Source organism: Artemia franciscana, chromosome 4 (assembly GCF_032884065.1).
Source record: "Artemia franciscana chromosome 4, ASM3288406v1, whole genome shotgun sequence".
In the NCBI taxonomy this organism is placed as follows: domain Eukaryota; kingdom Metazoa; phylum Arthropoda; class Branchiopoda; order Anostraca; family Artemiidae; genus Artemia; species Artemia franciscana.
In genome coordinates this window covers 48445924-48465312 of record NC_088866.1, presented here as the reverse complement: position 1 = coordinate 48465312, position 19389 = coordinate 48445924, and the positions used below count along the sequence as shown (strand labels likewise).

The 19389-nt window shown below is 36.9% G+C and overlaps 1 protein-coding gene across 4 annotated transcripts in view; it reads right to left on the bottom strand.

Moving 5' to 3' along the window:
• LOC136026535 (complex I intermediate-associated protein 30, mitochondrial-like) overlaps window positions 1-19389 on the bottom strand; it is a 57490-nt gene that overhangs the window by 33382 nt on the left and 4719 nt on the right. For 2 of the 4 annotated variants that reach the window (XM_065703212.1, XM_065703213.1), the window contains exon 2: window positions 889-1821. The exons of 1 other annotated variant lie outside the window; for it this stretch is intronic. In XM_065703212.1, coding sequence (XP_065559284.1) covers window positions 955-1818 — 864 coding nt within the window. In that variant the 5' untranslated portion in view covers window positions 1819-1821 and the 3' untranslated portion in view covers window positions 889-954. Of the gene's footprint in view, window positions 1-888; window positions 1822-18364; window positions 18471-19389 lie in introns of those variants that run through there. One more of the 4 variants, XM_065703211.1, reaches the window with a different exon arrangement.

Below are 19389 nucleotides of genomic sequence, written 5' to 3'. Positions count from 1 at the left end.
CGCCAATTGACAATATGGCGGTATCAAAAATATTTAGTATACTTTTAAAGTCAACTAAACAAACAATATATTGTATAGAACAGATACAAGATAAAATTACATCATTAAAAATCCAAACGGCCTGGAGTACCTGATGATTTTTTTTTTCTTTAAAACATGGCTGCCATTTTATTAAACTATTGCCATGCAAGGGCATGTCCTTTTGTCTGATACTGCTGCATTTCTCTGAAAAAAGACTTGCCAAAAGCTTATCTGTCAATTTTGAAAAATGTGGGATGATCAAGACCCTAGGAACATCGGAACAATTCTTCCGATCCATCAGATGGGACCAATTACACCTACTAAGTCCCTCGAAGTCAAATTCAAAGAATTCATTTCTGGAGGAAGAGGAGAAGCGGATTCACGAAAAACAGTGAAAAATAACCCGGAGACCACGACCCATGCCTTTTGAGTGCCTTGCCCTTGGTTCAATAAAACCCGTACTATCAAAAGCCTGTATGCCACCAGCAGACCCACAGACTACCAGCTCTTTTCGACAAAAGGAGACATATGATTTACACCTACCCCAATCTGACATTAACGACATGTGGTCGTCTGACCAATCGTCTCGTACCAGATGTCATTCAGCAGAACTGATCCAACATCATCACAACATCAGGAAAAGAACTAATTTCTTCCCATGTCTTTAAGTTGGTAGAATGGTCTAAGCGAGGAAACGGGGGTCTCATGCACTTTTAATGCCTTCAACCCCAGTGTCGACTGGCAGGTCTACCTTATCACGGCCCATTAAATCGTATACATTTGAGGACCGTCATCACTGACTAGTACTCACTGGATTCGTCTATATTTCTACGAATTGCGATTTAAGGTGATCAATTAATTTAAAAATTAGCAATAACATATTTTATTCATAATTGAAGCTTATTCACGTAACATTACAGTCAGAATAGTAGATTAATCAGTAAAATCTGGAACCTTGTACATTTCATAGGCAAACTTCTCTGTATGACTAGGATCATACTGCAAGGCTATATAATCTATTTCCAGCCTAAATGGGCCAGATACCTTATCAGCACAGACAATAGCTAAACTACTAATCCTGTCAAGGGGGACCGGCCCTTGATGGTCCTGAATTCTTCCTTTTGCTGTGAGCAGAAATTTTGAAAAGGGAATTTTGGCTATTTGCCAATAAGGACCACCCCTTGTAAACAACAAATAGTTCCACTGATCATGCCATGTTACATCAAAGTAACCAACACTGGCAAGATTAACACGGTAAGTTCTGCCGTCACCACGAACTCTCATTATTAAGTGAGTATATAGACTCCAATCATAGTAATCTTCCCGTTGAAAAGACTTTCGTGGCTCCGCGGACTGCATACTACAATACCCAGCTCTTGATGTTTTCCCATCTTTCGGGACGGTGGTATCCAAATTTCCAGTGAAAGCAGCATACCCCAAATTACTTCTTTCTAAAGATGCAGAGCTGAAACCAAGACCCCAATCTGTGTCAGTACTGACTTTCCAAGATGGTAAACAATCATCTTCTTCAAACAACCATAAAGGCTCAACATGTCCAGGGTTGATAAATTCAAACGGATCATGTGTTATTCTTTCTTTAACTTCTTCCTTCCAAGCTTTAACTTCGTGCTTTAGCTGCTTAAGACCGTCTCTGACATTTTTGATAATATTCTCATCCTTTTTTTTACGATAGCCGCTTTTTCTGTCATTTTGGTGAACAAAATACGATCTTGTGGATGCTACTGGAATGCCTTCAGGAAAATGACGCAGAAGACTAGGGAGTCTATTTTTTATCATTCCCTGTAAAAAGTAAATATACGTATATATTAAACAACAATCATAAAATAAAAAATTACAAGCGTTCATCGAAACAAATGGCAGAAAATTTGAAAATAAGAAAACATTGAGGCTCGTGTTTTTCAAATTTTTTAGGGGGATAGGAGGGTTTTCGAACATGGTCATAGAAGAATCATCCTTTGTGTAGGTAATACAATAATCCTCCCTTGCATTTTAAAGTGCCTAAGAAGACAAATATGAAACAGGTCTGGGTCAAACAAAGTCACCAAACGCAAGATGGTATTTGTGATTTTGTAGACACTAGCGCCAGGTCCAAGTTTTCAATATTTGGTTACGCTTAAAGGGTAGCGAACATCTCAGCTGAAATTTCAGGTTTTCTAACGTTAGCAGCAGTGCTATCACTTACTTGAAGTACTTTTACTTGGAGTACTATTTAAGTAAAATTTTCCATTGCTTGTACTTGTGCTTAAGTAAAAACTCTAGGGTGTACTTATTACTTGATACTTAAGTAAGATTACGAAATACTTATAACTTAAGAAACTGATAATGTACTTGTGTTTCAAATACTTTACCTTTGACACAAAATTTTTTTGTCCGTGTGTTTCGGCAATACACAAGAAAACATTGCCTTTGGATTTAGAGTAGATTCAGATATAGCTCCATGTCCTATTTTTGGATGTGAAATAAGATGTTTGTCAATGACGAAAAAAACATTACAGTATGATTATCACTTGGCTTAATTTTGTTTAAAAGTTATATAATAAAAAATTGAAATTATTTCACAGTTCACTGGTCGTTAGTGAGCTAACATTCCTTGTATTGTGCTTAATGTGCTTAAAATACTGTAGTCCATTTGGGCTTATGTTTCTGACATTAGTGTTTAAGTTTTGTCATCTTGTCAACTTAACCAGATTTCTACCATTTCATCATCTTCAGGACCATATTATTGGTAAAACGACTGAAGCTATGAATCTTTACCGATCTAAATGTTGTCTGCAATAAACAAGTCTGGGTAATTCTAGCTGGATCCAATGCAGTGGCATTTTTTCAAATTCATTCCGGCAAATTCAGGTATTCAGACGAATCTGACTTCAGATTTGTCACTCCTTTCATATGTTATAAGCCCTACTAAATTAAAGGAAAACTCGCCTTTACGGAAAAAAAAAGGAAAAAACTTTTTTTACGGAAAAAAGAAGTTTTAAAGGAAAACTTCTATTTGAGATAGGATTTGTGATACCAGAAATTGATATAAGTCCTGATCTTAGGCACCTTTGGTCTAGCTTTCATTCGGATCCGTTGCTCCATCCGCAGGTTATACTAAATTAAACAGAAAACTTATATTTTTTTCAGCAGTTAAAACCCACTCCACCTTGTTATATTTGAGCTAGGGTCTTCATACTAAAACTTGTTATGCGTCATGGTCTTAGGCCTCTTCATTTCAATTTTCATTCGGATACATTACTCCAGTCGCAAGTTACTCCGAATTAAACGAAAAACTTTTCTTTAGCAGGTAAAGCCCCCTCCCTCTTGTTCTATTTGAGCTAGGGTCTTCGAGTTTCAACTTTATGTGTCTCATGGTCCTTAGCACCTATGGTTCAATTTTCATCCAAATCCGGCCGGCGGTTCTCCCACTATACTCGATTGTACAGACGGACAGACAGACAGACAGACGGACGGACAGATTTTGCGACGTCTTAGGTAGCCACGTTGGCTCATTGGATCCCAAAAATGGAAAGAATAGCATATCATCATCACCTGTTTGGATGGTGGAAAAAATCCATCAAGATAGGTTTTTGAGATCCGTCTGTCCGTCCGCCCGTCTGTGCAATCGAGTATAGCGGGAGAATCGCCGGTCGGATTTGGATTAAAATTGAACTTTTCGGATGAAAATTGAACTTAATTAGGGCGATGGGAAGGGGGCTTTAAGTGTTAAAAAATTTTAGTTTTTCATTTTATTCAGTGTAATCGAATGGAGAGATCAATTTCCATGAAAATTGAAAAAGATGCTAAGAGTATGATACGCATTGAGTTCTGGGATGGCGACCCTAGCTTGATTAGGGGGAGGGGGCTTTAAGTACTAAAAAAGTTGAGTTTTTGTTTAACTCTGTTTGACTTGCGAATGAAGCAATGGATCTCAACGAAATTAAGCCAAAGATGCCAAAAACCATAAGACACATGATGTTAGGAGCCGAAGACCCTACCTTAATTAGGGCGAGGGAAGGGGGCTTTAAGTGCTAAAAATAGTCGAGTTTTTCATTTAATTCAGGGTAACTTGCAAGTGGAGTGATGGATTTCAATGAAAATTGAACCAAAGATGCCTAAGACCATGACAGGCATGCAGTTTTGAGATGAAAACCCTAGCTCAAATAGAACGAGGGAGAGTGGATTTAAGTGCTGAAGAAAGTCGAACCTTTGGTTAAATAAAGTATAACTTGCGAATGGAGCGACGGATCAGAATGGAAGCTCGGCCAAAGATGCCTAGGATCAGGGCTCATATCGAGCTTTTATATCACCAATCCTATCTGAAATAGGGCGAGAAGAAGGGAGTCTCAAGTTTTAAGAAATTTATGTTTTCCTTCAATTTAGTAGTTCCACCCACGGCTTGCCCAAAGCCTGTAAATTACCCTTTTCCAAAATGAGCCATACTAAAGCCAACCTTCAACCAAATATTCCATCCCCAGAGAAAAATTACTTCTTTTATTCCTTTTTTCCCGGGAGATTTCCGACTTAGTCTCATGGTTTTTGCCACTTCATGGTGTGAAAACTGCTGCTAGAAATAGATAATTTGCAACTTCTGCAAACTTCTACAGCTTGACCAACCGTATGAATTGCCTCTGAATCAGTGGGCTTGCTTCAGGCCCGTGATTTTATAATATATGTTAGTAGGGAGTTTTACCGACCATCTGAATTGACTACGCAGCATGCAGCTTGCTTGAGTGAAAACCAGCCAATGGATGTAGATGCCATACATTTTCATAGCACCTCTGAAATTTAACTTGAAAACTGGAGGCAGTTTCCTTGTAAAGGCGTCGAGGGCAAGATATGTCATCGAAGTATGAATCAAGACTTCATTTTCATACTCTTCTTTTCTTTCAGCACGCTGAGAGCCAGCGACCTTCAACTCGCTGCCGAAAGTGTGGATTTTTGCAGCTCCTCTTTACTGAGCTTTGATTTCTCTTATTAGAAAATTCTGCAACTGACTCACTTGGCTCCTTACTTTTAAAATTGAGTTTTTTTGTTGCTAAGGTTTTTACTTATTTATAGGAGTGTTTTCACTGCACTTAATTGTTTTGATAGTCTTTCCCTTTTAAGCCGTTGCGTTGAAAATTGGTTCAGTTTATTTTTTGGACTTGGTGTGTACCAGCCAAACGGGGGAAACAGATAAAATGGAAATTCCAGTTCTTGATTAAGATTTCCGGGAGAGGAATAACGGGGAGCATTTTATAGGCAAGGGAAAGGGCTAAGAAGCCTTCAGAATGGCTTTAACAAAAAGGTAGCATGGGCTTGATATCGTAGATATATATATATATATATATATATATATATATATATATATATATATATATATATATATATATATATATATATATATAAGCTGTGTAAAAATACATATAATAAGTACTTGAAGTAGTACTTGATACTTAAGCAAGAATTTGGAAAGTACTTGTTGCAACACTGCTCATGTAAAAGGCATTAAACAAACATTTCTGAGCACATGCAGAAACAGCTATTACAAAAACTATTGCTCATGAAAGATTCTGATTACATTTTAAATTAGAGAAAAATGTTGTATTAGAAATTCAATTAGACCTCAGACCTGTCTGTGCCTCCAAAACACCACAGATCATAGGCAGTGCAATAGCGCTGCCTAAGTAAATAACAATGTGGGCACAATGTATCATTTTTTTCAGACCAGGCCATTTCGTATCCAAGGAGCTGTCGTAGAAACCTCGAAAGGGGCTCATTAGATTGAAAATAAAACTTCGAGTGACCTTTTAAAAGTCAAAAGTAATTGGAGGGCAACCAGCTTCCTCCATCATTTCTCCGAACACATCATATCAAAATTATTAGGTAGCGACTGTATTCAGCATAGTTGAAAGGTCTAATAATGACGTCTTTGGGGGTGTCAACCACCCCAGGTCTTCAGGGCAAGGATTATAAGTTATGCTAGCTGTCCATTGTTAACATAAAAGATTTTATGGACGGGTGGTTGTACAAACTTCGGAGAGGTCTCGTTTGATTGCAAATCAGAAATTCTAGTGCCCTTTCTGAGATTCTAAAATGATCAGAGGGAAACTAGCCTACCTCCTAATCCTATTTTCCCCAAATGAAACCAATCGAAACTTTGAGACATCCATTTTGTTTCAAATAGTCCAAAGAGCATATAAAAATGCCTCCAGAGTTGACAAAAGCCCCTAGAGTCATGAGGCAAGGGTTGTAAATTAAGCCCGGGGGACATTTATGGTTTTATAGGAGGGGAAGGTTTTCATGGAAACTTTAAAGTTGGCTAATTTGATCTGAAATTGATGATCATGTTTTCTTATTTTAGAGTCAAATTTGATCAGACGGCAACTACCTCTCGCAACACGCCCTCTTTTCCCCAAATGCGTCCAATCACAATTTCGAGATAGCCACTTTATTCCATATGGTGGATATGATAGCCATTTTAATTTTATGGGTTGTATAAAATTTGAAGGAGTCTCATTTGCATGAAAATAAAAGTTACAATTTCCATTTTAAGAGTCAAACATGAGGGCAACAAGCACCTACCCCTCCCCCGCCATGTCCCCCTTTCCAAAAATATATCTCATTGAAATTTTGGGATAGCCATTTTGTTAAAAATAGTCCTAAGGTCATATAACACTACCTCCAGGGTTGACACAATCTTCCAGAGCCCAGTAACAAGGTTTATAAGTTATGCCCCAAGGGCATATAAGGTTTTCATCCAAATTTAAAATTCTTGTGCTCTTTTTATGAGTCAAAAATGACTGGAGGGCAACAAGACACACAATACGACCATCGTTTCGCCAAAACGATCTAATCAAAATTTTGAGGTAGCCATTTTGTTCAGCATAGTTGAAAGGCCCAGTAATTATGTCTTTAGAGATTTCTACCCCCTCCCCACACACACACACACAAACAGACACACTCCCCTTGGGAAGAGGCCTGAAAGTTAGGCAATTCATCCACTGTTTACACACAGTATGCTACTGAGAAAAGTGGATATGCTTGACTTTTACTTCACAAAAAGACGAAGAGAATTCGGGTGAGCCTTTCGGATAATGCTGAGGGGAGTGTTGAACTAAATCAAAACACGATATGTGCAAATGGCTTATCAAAAGGGGGTAACTCAAGAATGACTGAGCTTATTAGCTTGGAACTTTTAGGAGATGATAAGGGAAATGATCAATTGACCAAAACGGTACTATTTGCACGCTACTACTTCTACAACTACAATTGCTACCACCACTAGTACTAATACTACCACTAAAACTACTGCTTTTGTAGCAAGTACTGCCAAATCCGATGATATTGGAAAAACATCTGAGGAAATGTTGAGACGAACGAAACTAAATCAAATATTGAGGGGAAAGAACTAAATCATAGAATAGTATATACATACAGATTATATGAATGGCATTCCAGCAATATTTTTTGAACAGCTTACCATGCCAAGACCAAAGTCCCAGACATCATGAAGGGGATGTTCAACTGCTCCAAAGGCAATATATGCGTGCTACTACTGCTATTATTACTGCTGCAACTACTATTACTAGTACTACTAATATGAGATTAATACTGCTACTGCTTTTCCTACTGCTACCACTACTGCTATTACCTTAAATCGAACTTGCTAGCGATATGGACGAATCTAGTGTGTGCCAGTCAGTGATGAGAGGGCTACAGAACACCTGCTGCATCCCATTGTGTGAGCCATGGTTTAGTCACCAAAGCCAGGGTTTAGTCAACCAAGTTCTGAAAGTTTTGGGGCATAATAAGTGAGATGTTCACCCGACTAAAAGGCAACATTTACCTGCTACAGCTGCTATTAATACTGCTGCTACTATTGTCACTGCTACTACTAATAACACAACCCTTTTACTGCTACAACTGCTCATACTGCTAACACTACTGCTATGATACTAGAACTATTATGGCTAAGCGTATGAAAGTGAAAATCTGACAGAAAATTGAGAGAATATTTGAACTAAACCAAAACACAATATGCGCAGGCAGATTGTCAAAAGGCTGTGGCTCCAAAATATTTTTGGGTATTAAGTTGGAACTGTTAGAGAGTGCTTAAGCAGGAAGATCACAAGACCAAAAAGTAATATGTGCATGCTACTACTAATACTACTTTCACTGCTACTATTACTACTACTACTACTACTGCAACTTAACAAATCAAACTAATACTTTAATTGCAACTACTTGTAAGGCTAAGAGAACTAAGATGAAAAAGACATAAAAAAAAGGGTTAAAAGGGTGCATCGGCAATATGTTTGGAACAGCTTACCGAATCAAGGTGATACTTCAGGGGTATCATAAGTGGAATGTTCAACTGATCAAAAGGCGATATGAACATGCTACTGCTGCTACAACTGCTACTACTGCTACTAATACAACTGCTACTTTTACAGCAACTACTTGTAAGGTTTAAGGTATTAAGATGATAATTTCAAGAAGTGTATGAATATGCGGGTTATCGAAGGGTATATTGGTAATGTCATTGCATTGTATAATTGTATTAAGTTGAAACTTCAAGCATTTCATGAAGAGGATGTTCAACTGATCAAAACTTTTAACACTATGTTTTAATATAGTGTTAGAATTTTAACACTTCTGATAATATTTTAACACTACTGGTAATTTTAACACTAGGCAACATTTTAACACTACTGGTACAAGTGCTATACTGATGTTTATTCCTTAAAGTCTTAATAGTTTTTGACTTATTAAAGTTAAGAAAGTACAAACATTTAATATGTATTTTTTTTCACTAAAGTGCAAATTATGTTCTGGTCTTCAGAAGGCACGGGGATTGTCAGTCCTACTCATGTTAGTTCCAGCTTCTTTTGAATTTGCCCTGATTATTTATTAGAATTTCTATTCGTTTTGAATTTCATTTGTTTATTGATTGTGATTTGTGGTAGTTTTACGCTTGGAAGATTATTTGACTTTATTGCTGCTCATTTTTGGCTTACTGGAGCCTTTTAGTTTTCTTTGAAAAACTTATTTCGAGGAATTTTTTTTTAAAGTAACATTGAGAAGTAGCCCCCGATCTTCCCATTGGGTTCCTAGTGCCTGTATGTTCTACCGAGGAGGTTAGATTGACGTGTGCAGGTTACATACATCTGTCTGGTACTTTCATCGCAAGGCATTCCTGGGTCTGCCTCTGTGGCTTAAACCCCTTGATTGCCAATGGAGCGCACTATTCGGTAGCCCGAAATTGCACATACGTAATACACAGACAAGGTTTTTTCATTAGCGATCTTTTATGACATTAAATAAAAGAGAGAAGTTGTTTCAACTGAAATTATGGAGCAAAATTAAAACTTAAAACGAACAGGAATTATTAGGAATATGAGGGGAGTTGCCCCCTCCTCAATACCTGACTTATCACGCTAAAGTTTTTTGGCACTTTCAAAACAGTTACTTATTGTTCTAATTAAACGATCCTTGTGTTTCAGGAGTAGTTTTAAAAGATTTGGAAGAAAATTTTAACTTTAGCGTAAAGAATGAGGTGTTGAGGAGGGAGCAACCCCCCTCATATTCATAATAATTTCTGTTTGCTTTAAATTTTAATGTTGGTCTTTGCTTTCAGTTGAAAAAAACTTGTCTTTTTTATTCAATTTCTGTTTTTTAAATAGCGCCAGGATATCTGTTTTTCAATTTCTGTTTTTTAAATAGCGCCAGGATATCTGGCTCCGCCTCCATGGAAGAAATCCCCACCCCACAGAAATATCCTGTGGAAAATTCAATCCTGAAAAAAATTTACCCGGGACATTTATCCTTAACATCTCACATCTTATGAGATCTTCTAGGACCACTGGTTCGATACTATCATCCCGTTTCGATCCCATTTTAAAGTAACATTGAGAAGGAGCCCCCGATCTTCCCATTGAGTTCCTAGTGCCTGTATGTTCTACCGAGGAGGTTAGATTGACGTGTGCAGGTTACATACATCTGTCTGGTACTTTCATCGCAAGGCATTTCTGGGTCTGCCTCTGTGGCTTAAACCCCTTGATTGCCAATGGAGCGCAATATTCGGTAGCCCGAAATTGCACATACGTAATACACAGACAAGGTTTTTTCATTAGCGATCTTTTATGACATTAAATAAAAGAGACAAGTTGTTTCTGAAATTATGGAGCAAAATTAAAACTTAAAACGAACAGGAATTATTACGAATATGAGGGGAGTTGCCCCCTCCTCAATACCTGACTTATCACGCTAAAGTTTTTTGGCACTTTCAAAACAGTTACTTATTGTTCTAATTAAACGATCCTTGTGTTTCAGGAGTAGTTTTAAAAGATTTGGAAGAAAATTTTAACTTTAGCGTAAAGAATGAGGTGTTGAGGAGGGAGCAACCCCCCTCATATTCATAATAATTTCTGTTTGCTTTAAATTTTAATGTTGGTCTTTGCTTTCAGTTGAAAAAAACTTGTCTTTTTTATTCAATTTCTGTTTTTTAAATAGCGCCAGGATATCTGTTTTTCAATTTCTGTTTTTTAAATAGCGCCAGGATATCTGGCTCCGCCTCCATGGAAGAAATCCCCACCCCACAGAAATATCCTGTGGAAAATTCAATCCTGACAAAAATTTACCCGGGACATTTATGGCTCCGCCTCCATGGAAGAAATCCCCACCCCACAGAAATATCCTGTGGAAAATTCAATCCTGACAAAAATTTACCGGGGACATTTATCCTTAACATCTCCATGAGTTAAATTGGATCGGTAAAGAGAAAGCAAGACATAAAGAAATTTCGTGTAGGAATTCTGACAAATTCACTCAGTGTAAAATTTCCCCAGAAAAGATCACCCCTCCCCCTGGAAACTTCACTCTCCATGGAAAATTCTCCCCGTACAAAATTCCCCCAGCAGATAACTCGTCCTCCTCTCCCTACTCGAAAAATGTATGCATACTTCCCAATAACAAATGATACACGTAAACAATGGGCAAATTTTATAACTTAAAAGCCTTTCCCCATGGGGCTGTAGGGGGTTATGTTATTTCCAGACATAGTTATTGGGCCTTTCAACTGCGATGAACAAAACAGCTATCTCAAAATTTTGAGTGGACGATATTGGAGAAAAAATTGGCGCGGGCCTAGTTGCCCTCCATTTTTTGTGACTGAAAAAGGGCACTGGAACTTTTAATCTCCATTAGAATGAGCCCTCTCTCAGCGTTCTCGGCCCACTGGGTCGATACGATTACCCCAGGGGAAAAACAATAAGAAATAAACCCGCATACATAGTCTTTCTTCTGTCAAAAATTACAAAATTCCACATTTTTGCAGATAGGATTTTGATACCTCAACAGTAGGGTTCTTTGATATGCTGAACCTGATGGTTTGATTTTCACTAAAACTCAATTTCTTCTAGGGGGTCTTCCCCCTTTTTTCGATAATCAGAGAAATTTTCTCAGGCTTGTAGCTTTTGATCGCTAAGATGATATTGAAAGTTGCATATTTGAAATCAGTATACTAGGCCAATTCTTTTGATATATCTATTGGTATCAAAATTCTGTTTTTAGACTCTCGGTTACTATTGAGCCGGGTCGCTATTTACTTACAGTTCGTTACCACGCACTGTTTGATCTATCAAAAGAGGCTAGCACATCTTATGGCAGATGAATTGGTCAACTCCTGCCAATGGATGTTGAGGATTTTTCTGAGACGTCAGTTTTGGAAAGCGAGCTTTCTTTTCTTTTTTTTCCTGGTGCAGGTGCCAGGTCTCGACAGCGTGAAGTGGAACTGTTATAACATTTTGCTGTTGAAAAGTTGTAGTTTTGGTTGTAGAGAAGGTTTGGGACTGTCAAACCTTCCACGTTCTACTAGAGGTTCTATTAGTTTGACCAAATCTTGCGAACAATCCTTTTGTGGTCAATCCACAATTGACTATAGGTTTGGTCAATTGACAGGTTTGGGACTGTCAAACTTTCCACGTTCTACTAGGTTCTATTAGTTTGACCAAACCTTGTGAACAATCCTTTTGTGGTCAATCCACAATTAATCACAGGTTTGGTCAATGGACAGGCTAGGGACCGTCAAACTTTCCATGTTCTACTGGAGGTTCTATTAGTTTGACCAAATCTTGTGAACAATCCTTTTGTGGTCAAGCCAGTGTATTCAGTTGATAATTTTTTAAAATGAAGTAATTTAAAAAATAATAAGAATTGAACTAAAAAAAAAATCAAAGAAAGTAAAGATTGTGTTGAACCAAAGACAAGCAGAAATAAATTCATATAATAATTCAGATCCAAAACTAACAAAAATTAATATGAAGAAATACATGAGACCAAAAGCGAACAGAAATTACAATATATAATCGTATCGGAGAGGGAGGGAGCAAAACAGTTGACACAACTCTCACATATCAAGACTAATCTTGATATATGAGAGTTGTATGCTTGCTGACAATTTAGTCCTCCCTCCTCCTCCCCCCCCCTGATGCATAAACATACAGCATGCCTTAATTTATACCCGTCATATTTTAAAATAGCGCCACTCTTCTTCACCGCTTGAGCAGCCTTCCTTGATATTAAATTTTTAGCATTTGCCGTTTGCTATTGTAAATATAATATGGGCTTTTGAAAATGACCAAGCTTTCATCCAAAAATGTATGGAATTTTACATTCCATAGAAATAACACATCACAAATGACGGCCTATTTGTTTTTGTTATTTTTCCACCAGGGATGATCGTATCGAACCGGTGGTCCTAGAAGATCTCACAAGATGTGAGATGTTAAGGATAAATGTCCCGGGTAAATTTTTGTCAGGATTGAATTTTCCACAGGATATTTCTGTGGGGTGGGGATTTCTTCCATGGAGGCGGAGCCAGATATCCTGGCGCTATTTAAAAAACAGAAATTGAATAAAAAAGACAAGTTTTTTTCAACTGAAAGCAAAGACCAACATTAAAATTTAAAGCAAACAGAAATTATTATGAATATGAGGGGGGTTGCTCCCTCCTCAACACCTCATTCTTTACGCTAAAGTTAGAATTTTCTTCCAATTCTTTTAAAACTACTCCTGAAACACAAGGATCGTTTAATTAGAACTATAAGTAACTGTTTTGAAAGTGCCAAAAAACTTTAGCGTGATAAGTCAGGTATTGAGGAGGGGGCAACTCCCCTCATATTCGTAATAATTCCTGTTCGTTTTAAGTTTTAATTTTGCTCCATAATTTCAGTTGAAACAACTTCTCTCTTTTATTTAATGTCATAAAAGATCGCTAATGAAAAACCTTGTCTGTATATTACGTATTTGCAATTTCGGGCTACCGAATATTGCGCTCCATTGGCAATCAAGGGGTTTAAGCCACAGAGGCAGACCCAGGAATGCCTTGCGATGAAAGTACCAGACAGATGTATGTAACCTGCACACGTCAATCTAACCTCCTCGGTAGAACATACAGTCACTAGGAACCCAATGGGAAGATCGGGGGCTACTTCTCAATGTTACTTTAAAAAAAATTTCCCTCGAAATAAGTTTTTCAAAGAAAACTAAAAGGCTCCAGTAAACCAAAAATGAGCAGCAATAAAGTCAAATAATCTTCCAAGCGTAAAACTACCACAAGTCATAATCAATAAACAAATGAAATTCAAAACGAACAGAAATTCTAATAAATAATCAGGGCAAATTCAAAAGAAGCTGGAATTAACATGAGTAGGGCTGACAATCCCCGTGCCTTCTGAAGACCATATAATTTGCACTTTACTGAAAACAAAATACATATTAAATGTTTTTACTTTCTTAACTTTAATAAGTCAAAAACTATTAAGACTTTAAGGAATAAACATCAGTATTTGTATATTAAGATGGCAACCCATGGGCATTTGTTTTTCGTTTTTTTTCCAATTAAGTGCAAAGTAGCCTTGGTAGTTTAGTAGGTTGAGTAGGAACAGTAGTAGTACCCGTGGTAACAGGAGTAGCAGTAAGGGTATTAGGCTAGCAAAAGTAGAATTTATAGTATTAGCCCTTGCTTTAGTAGTAATAGTAATAATAGTAGCAGCAGTAGTAGTATGAGTAGAAGCAGCAGCATTAAGATGCAAATAATGTTGTTTCGTTAGTTCAACATCCCCCACAACAAGCCCTGTAAGTTTCAACTTCAAACACAATACTGTTCCTAAGCTATTGCTGATATGCCCTTTTTAGAATTTGCATACAGACGGTGGGTGTGATTCAACTCACCCCCCATAAAAATTCCGTGAAAATTTCACCTTAATACTATTAGGCATAGTTGTAGTAGTATTCACAGTAGTAGTATTAGTTGCATTATTACTAGCATTAATAGTAATAGCACTAGTACCAGTAGGGTTAAAACGTTGCCTAGTGTTAAAATTACCAGTAGTGTTGAAATATTATCAGAAGTGTTAAAATTTTTAACACTATATTAAAATATAGTGTTAAAAGTTTTGGTCAGTTGAACATCCTCCTAATGAAATGCTTGAAGTTTCAACTTAATGCAATTATACAATGCAATGACATTACCAATATACCCTTCGATAACCCGCATATTCATACACTTCTTGAAATTATCATCTTAATTCCTTCAACCTTACAAGTAGTTGCTGTAAAAGTAGCAGTTGTATTAGTAGCAGTAGTAGCAGTTGTAGCAGCAGTAGCATGTTCATATCGCCTTTTGATCAGTTGAACTTTCCACTTATGATACCCCGGAAGTATCACCTTGATTCGGTAAGCCGTTCCAAACATATTGCTGATGCACCCTTTTAACCCTTTTTTGATGTCTTTTTCATCTTAGTTCTCTTAGCCTTACAAGTAGTTGCAATTAAAGTATTAGTTTGATTAGTTAAGTTGCAGTAGTAGTAGTAGTAGTAGTAATAGTAGCAGTGAAAGTAGTATTAGTAGTAGCATGCACATATTACTTTTTGGTCGAGTGATCTTCCTGCTTAAGCACTCTCTAACAGTTCCAACTTAATACCCAAAAATATTTTGGAGACACAGCCTTTTGACAATCTGCCTGCGCATATTGTGTTTTAGTTTAGTTCAAATATTCTCTCAATTTTCTGTCAGATTTTCACTTTCATACGCTTTGCCATAATAGTTCTAGTATCATAGCACTAGTGTTAGCAGTATGAGCAGTTGTAGCAGTAAAAGGGTTGTGTTATTAGTAGTAGCAGTGACAATAGTAGCAGCAGTATTAATAGCAGCTGTAGCAGGTACATGTTGCCTTTTAGTCGGGTGAACATCTCACTTATTATGCCCCAAAACTTTCAGAAGTTGGTTGACTAAACCGTGGCTTTGGTGACTAAACCATGGCCCACACAATGGGATGCAGCAGGTGTCCTGTAGCCCTTTCATCACTGACTGGCACACACTAGATTCGTCCATATCGCTAGCAAGTTCGAAATAAGGTGATAGCAGTAGTGGTAGCAGTAGGAAAAGTAGTGGCAGTATTAATCTCATATTAGTAGTACTAGTAATAGTAGTTGCAACACCAATAATAGCAGTAGTAGCACGCATATGTTGCCTTTGGAGCAGTTGAACATCCCCTTCATGATGCCTGCGACTTTGGTCTTGGCATGGTAAGCTGTTCAAAAAATATTGCTGGAATGCCATTTGATAATCTGTATGTATATACTATTCTATGATTTAGTTCTTTCCCCTCAATATTTGATTTAGTTTCGTTCGTCTCAACATTTCCTCAGATGTTTTTCCAATATCATAGGGTTTGGCAGTACTTGCTACAAAAGCAGTAGTTTTAGTGGTATTATTAGTACTAGTGATGGTAGCAATTGTAGTTGTAGAAGTAGTAGCGTGCAAATAGTACCGTTTTGGTCAATTGATCATTTTCCTTATCATCTCCTGAAAGTTCCAAGCTAATAAGCTCAGTCATTCTTGAGTTACCCCCTTTTGATAAGCCATTTGCACATAACGTGTTTTGATTTAGTTCAACACTCCTCTCAGCATGATCCAAAAGGCTCACCCGAATTTTCTTCGTCTTTTTGCGAAGTAAAGGTCAAGCGTATCCACTTTTCTCAGTAGCATACTGTGTGTAAACAGTGGATGAATTGCCTAACTTTCAGGCCTCTTCCCAAGGGTTGATTAAATTATTATTATATAACTATACTACTGTTCGTCTTTGGTTTAATATTAAATAATAAAAAAAATAATGGAAAATAAGCAGCACCATTAACACTTAAAACGAACAGAAATTATTACATACATAAGGGGGGTTGCCCCCTCGTCAATACCTCGTTCTTTACTCTAAAGTTCGAATTGTGTCCCAATTCTTTAAGAATGACTCCTGAATCACAAAGGCTGATTCATTCGAATAAATAGCTCTTTCAAAAGTACTTAAAAAATATTTAATGTTAGGAGCGAGGCATTGACGAGGGGGTGACCTCCCTCATATATGTAGGCCTAATAATTTCTGTTCGTTTTCATTTTTAATGTTGATCCTGACTTTCAGTTTAAAAAAAGTTTTTTTTTTATTTAATTTCTGATCGTTTTTCAAGTGCTTGGAAATCTACCCCCCCCCCCCTCCATGGAAAATTCCCTTCCCCAAACCCTGCCAAGTAACCCCCAACCCCCCCCCCCCCCAACACCAGAAAAATCCTCCTGAAAACGTCTGCATACTTTCCAATAATCAATACTATATCTAAGCAAAGGGCAAAGTTCATAATTTGCAGCCCTTCTCCCGGGGACAGTGAGGGGTTAATTCACCCTCAAAAACATAATTATTAGATTTTTCGACTATGCTGAACAAAATGGCAAAATGGTAAAATCTCTAAATTTTGATCAGGCGACTTCGGATAAAAAGAGCAAGGGAGGTGGGCTAGCTGCCATACAACATTTTTCGTCACTTAAAAGGGACACTAGAACTTTTGATTTTCGATCAAATGAGCCCTCTCCTGATTTTTCATGATCGCTCGTTCGATATGATTACCCCTGGAAAAAAACTGACAAAATAAAAATAACTAAACATGCATCCATGATCTTTCAACTGGCAAAAGAAAGCAAAATTCCACTTTTTTACATATAGGAGCTTGAAACCTCTACAGTAGGGTTATCTGGTAAGTCGAATCTGATGGGATGATTTTCTTTAAGATCACTTGTTGTTTTCGGGGTGTTTCCATCTTTTTAAGAAATTTGACAAAATTTCTCAGACTTGTAACTTTTGATGAGTACCACTAAATTTGATGAATTTTATATATTTTGGATAAGCATCAAAAATCGATTCTTTTGATGTTTCTATTGTTATCAAAAATCTGCTTCTAAGTGTCAATTGCTATTGAGCTGCATTGCATCTTACTTACAGTTCGTTACCATGAACAGTTTGATAGCTCTTTCATTTTCTTATATCAATATTAACAAAATTAATATTAATAAAAGTTTAATAAAACTAAAGATATTAATAAAAGTTTTAGTGTGGACTTTTAGGGGGGTGGAGGGGGAATATTGTTCAAAAGAACTAAAAGTCTCCATAATCTTTGACCTTCCAAAGGGCTGAACCAATCCTGACGTTCATCATGTTATAATCCTTGAATACAGACAAATATTGAATGCATTTTATGGAAAAAATTGTGTTCAATCAAATTGTGATTTGACTGCTTTTTTAATGCATGATATTTCAGGTTCATTTATTAAAAAGGATTCGAATTTTTTGTTTGAAAAATAAAAATAGGTGGTCAAGAGTCAATGCAGCCAGATTTATTTCCTGATTCAGATTCTCTTGGTTCTGGAACTTAGAATTAAGCTGGCCTAAATTTTATTTAAAATTTAATCTAAATTTCGCCATGGCCTAAATTTTAAAGCAGATCAGCATAAAAAAAAGAATATTTCATACAAAGTTTCAATAGAGCCACGTTTTTTTTTAAATTGGATTTCTTTCCTTGGCTTCTCCCAGTAAAATTTCGAAATCTATCTACCACCTGCCTCTCTTTGTAAACTTAAACCTCCCTCCCCCGCATATATTCCCTTGAGGTTTCAAGTGGTTTGGTATCTCTTTTCAATATATTGCGGATATGTTTTTTCATTATCTGGATGTACAAGTGTTTTGATTTAGCTCTAACCTTTCCACTTGGCGACAATTCAGCTCCCCCCCCCCTCGAACATTCCCTGAAAGTATCAGTTTAATAACCTAGCCCATTACCAAGATATTGCATGTACACCATATTGATAACATGACAGCAGATAGTACCCATTGAAATATCTAGCTACTTAGCTCTACATAAATTATTCCAGATCTCATAGTAGCTTACAGTGAAAAACGTTATTTATGCCTGGATTGGACACAAAAGAACAAACAGCCCTTTCACCCTCCAAGCCTCAAAAAAATGTAAATAACTCTTGCCCAACCTCCCATTTTCTTTCTCAAACAGTTCCTGAAAGTTTGAACTCAATCCACCAAGCTATTCCCAAGATATTCTATACATCTTGTGTACAGCTACATGAACAATCTGTAAGAGTTAACTCAAAATATACCTCATTAGGAACAAAGAGTCTGGCCCATTTTCAGAACCCCCTCCACTCCTGACAAAATATATTATTTTCTTTGCCCAAAGAATGCCCTTTAAAAGTTGAAAGCCTATCAAGACACCCAGGATTAAACATGCCCACTTTTATTTTAATTACATATATATTAACATAGTGTATATTTTCCAAGTCTTGTCTCAGGGATTGTGGGGTATGTTATATATTGAAACACATTTGTTGAACCTTTCAGATGAGAAATGGCTATCTAAAATTTTGATCACATGTCTTTGGAGTTGAGGGGTGGGTAGAAAAAAGGGCAGAGGAGAGGGACTCGTTACTCTTCAATCACTTTTGATCCACATAAAGAGGATTAGAGCTTTTAATTTTGAATTTCAATTATCTCTTTCTCCACTACGGATATAGTAAAATATCCCCACAATTTGTTCTTTACATAGATACTGAAGTTTAAATTCAAAGCACCTAGCCGTTCATGAGATACTGCACATATTGGTTTTGACAACCTAGATATACATATTGTCTTTTGATTTAGTTCAACATCTTCCTATGCATTCTCTGAAAGTTTCAACCTAATGCTCTTATTTGTCCCTGAGATGTTGCAATTACACGATTTTGGCAAAAAATGCACATATATTTCACCACGTAACTAATTTATCAAGTTTTTTCAGCTCTGAATTGCTTTTTTCGTTTTTAGGCTTTATATCTCATTATATTATTCTATAGTATAATGGGACACTACTCTAGTATTTCCAATATAGCCTACAAAATATGCTCCTTTTGACAATTTAGACACATAGGTTATAGTATTTAATTTTTTTATTTAGTTTGATAACCAACTCAACTTCACCCAAAATTTTTCACCCAGTAACAGTTTCTGAGGTACTG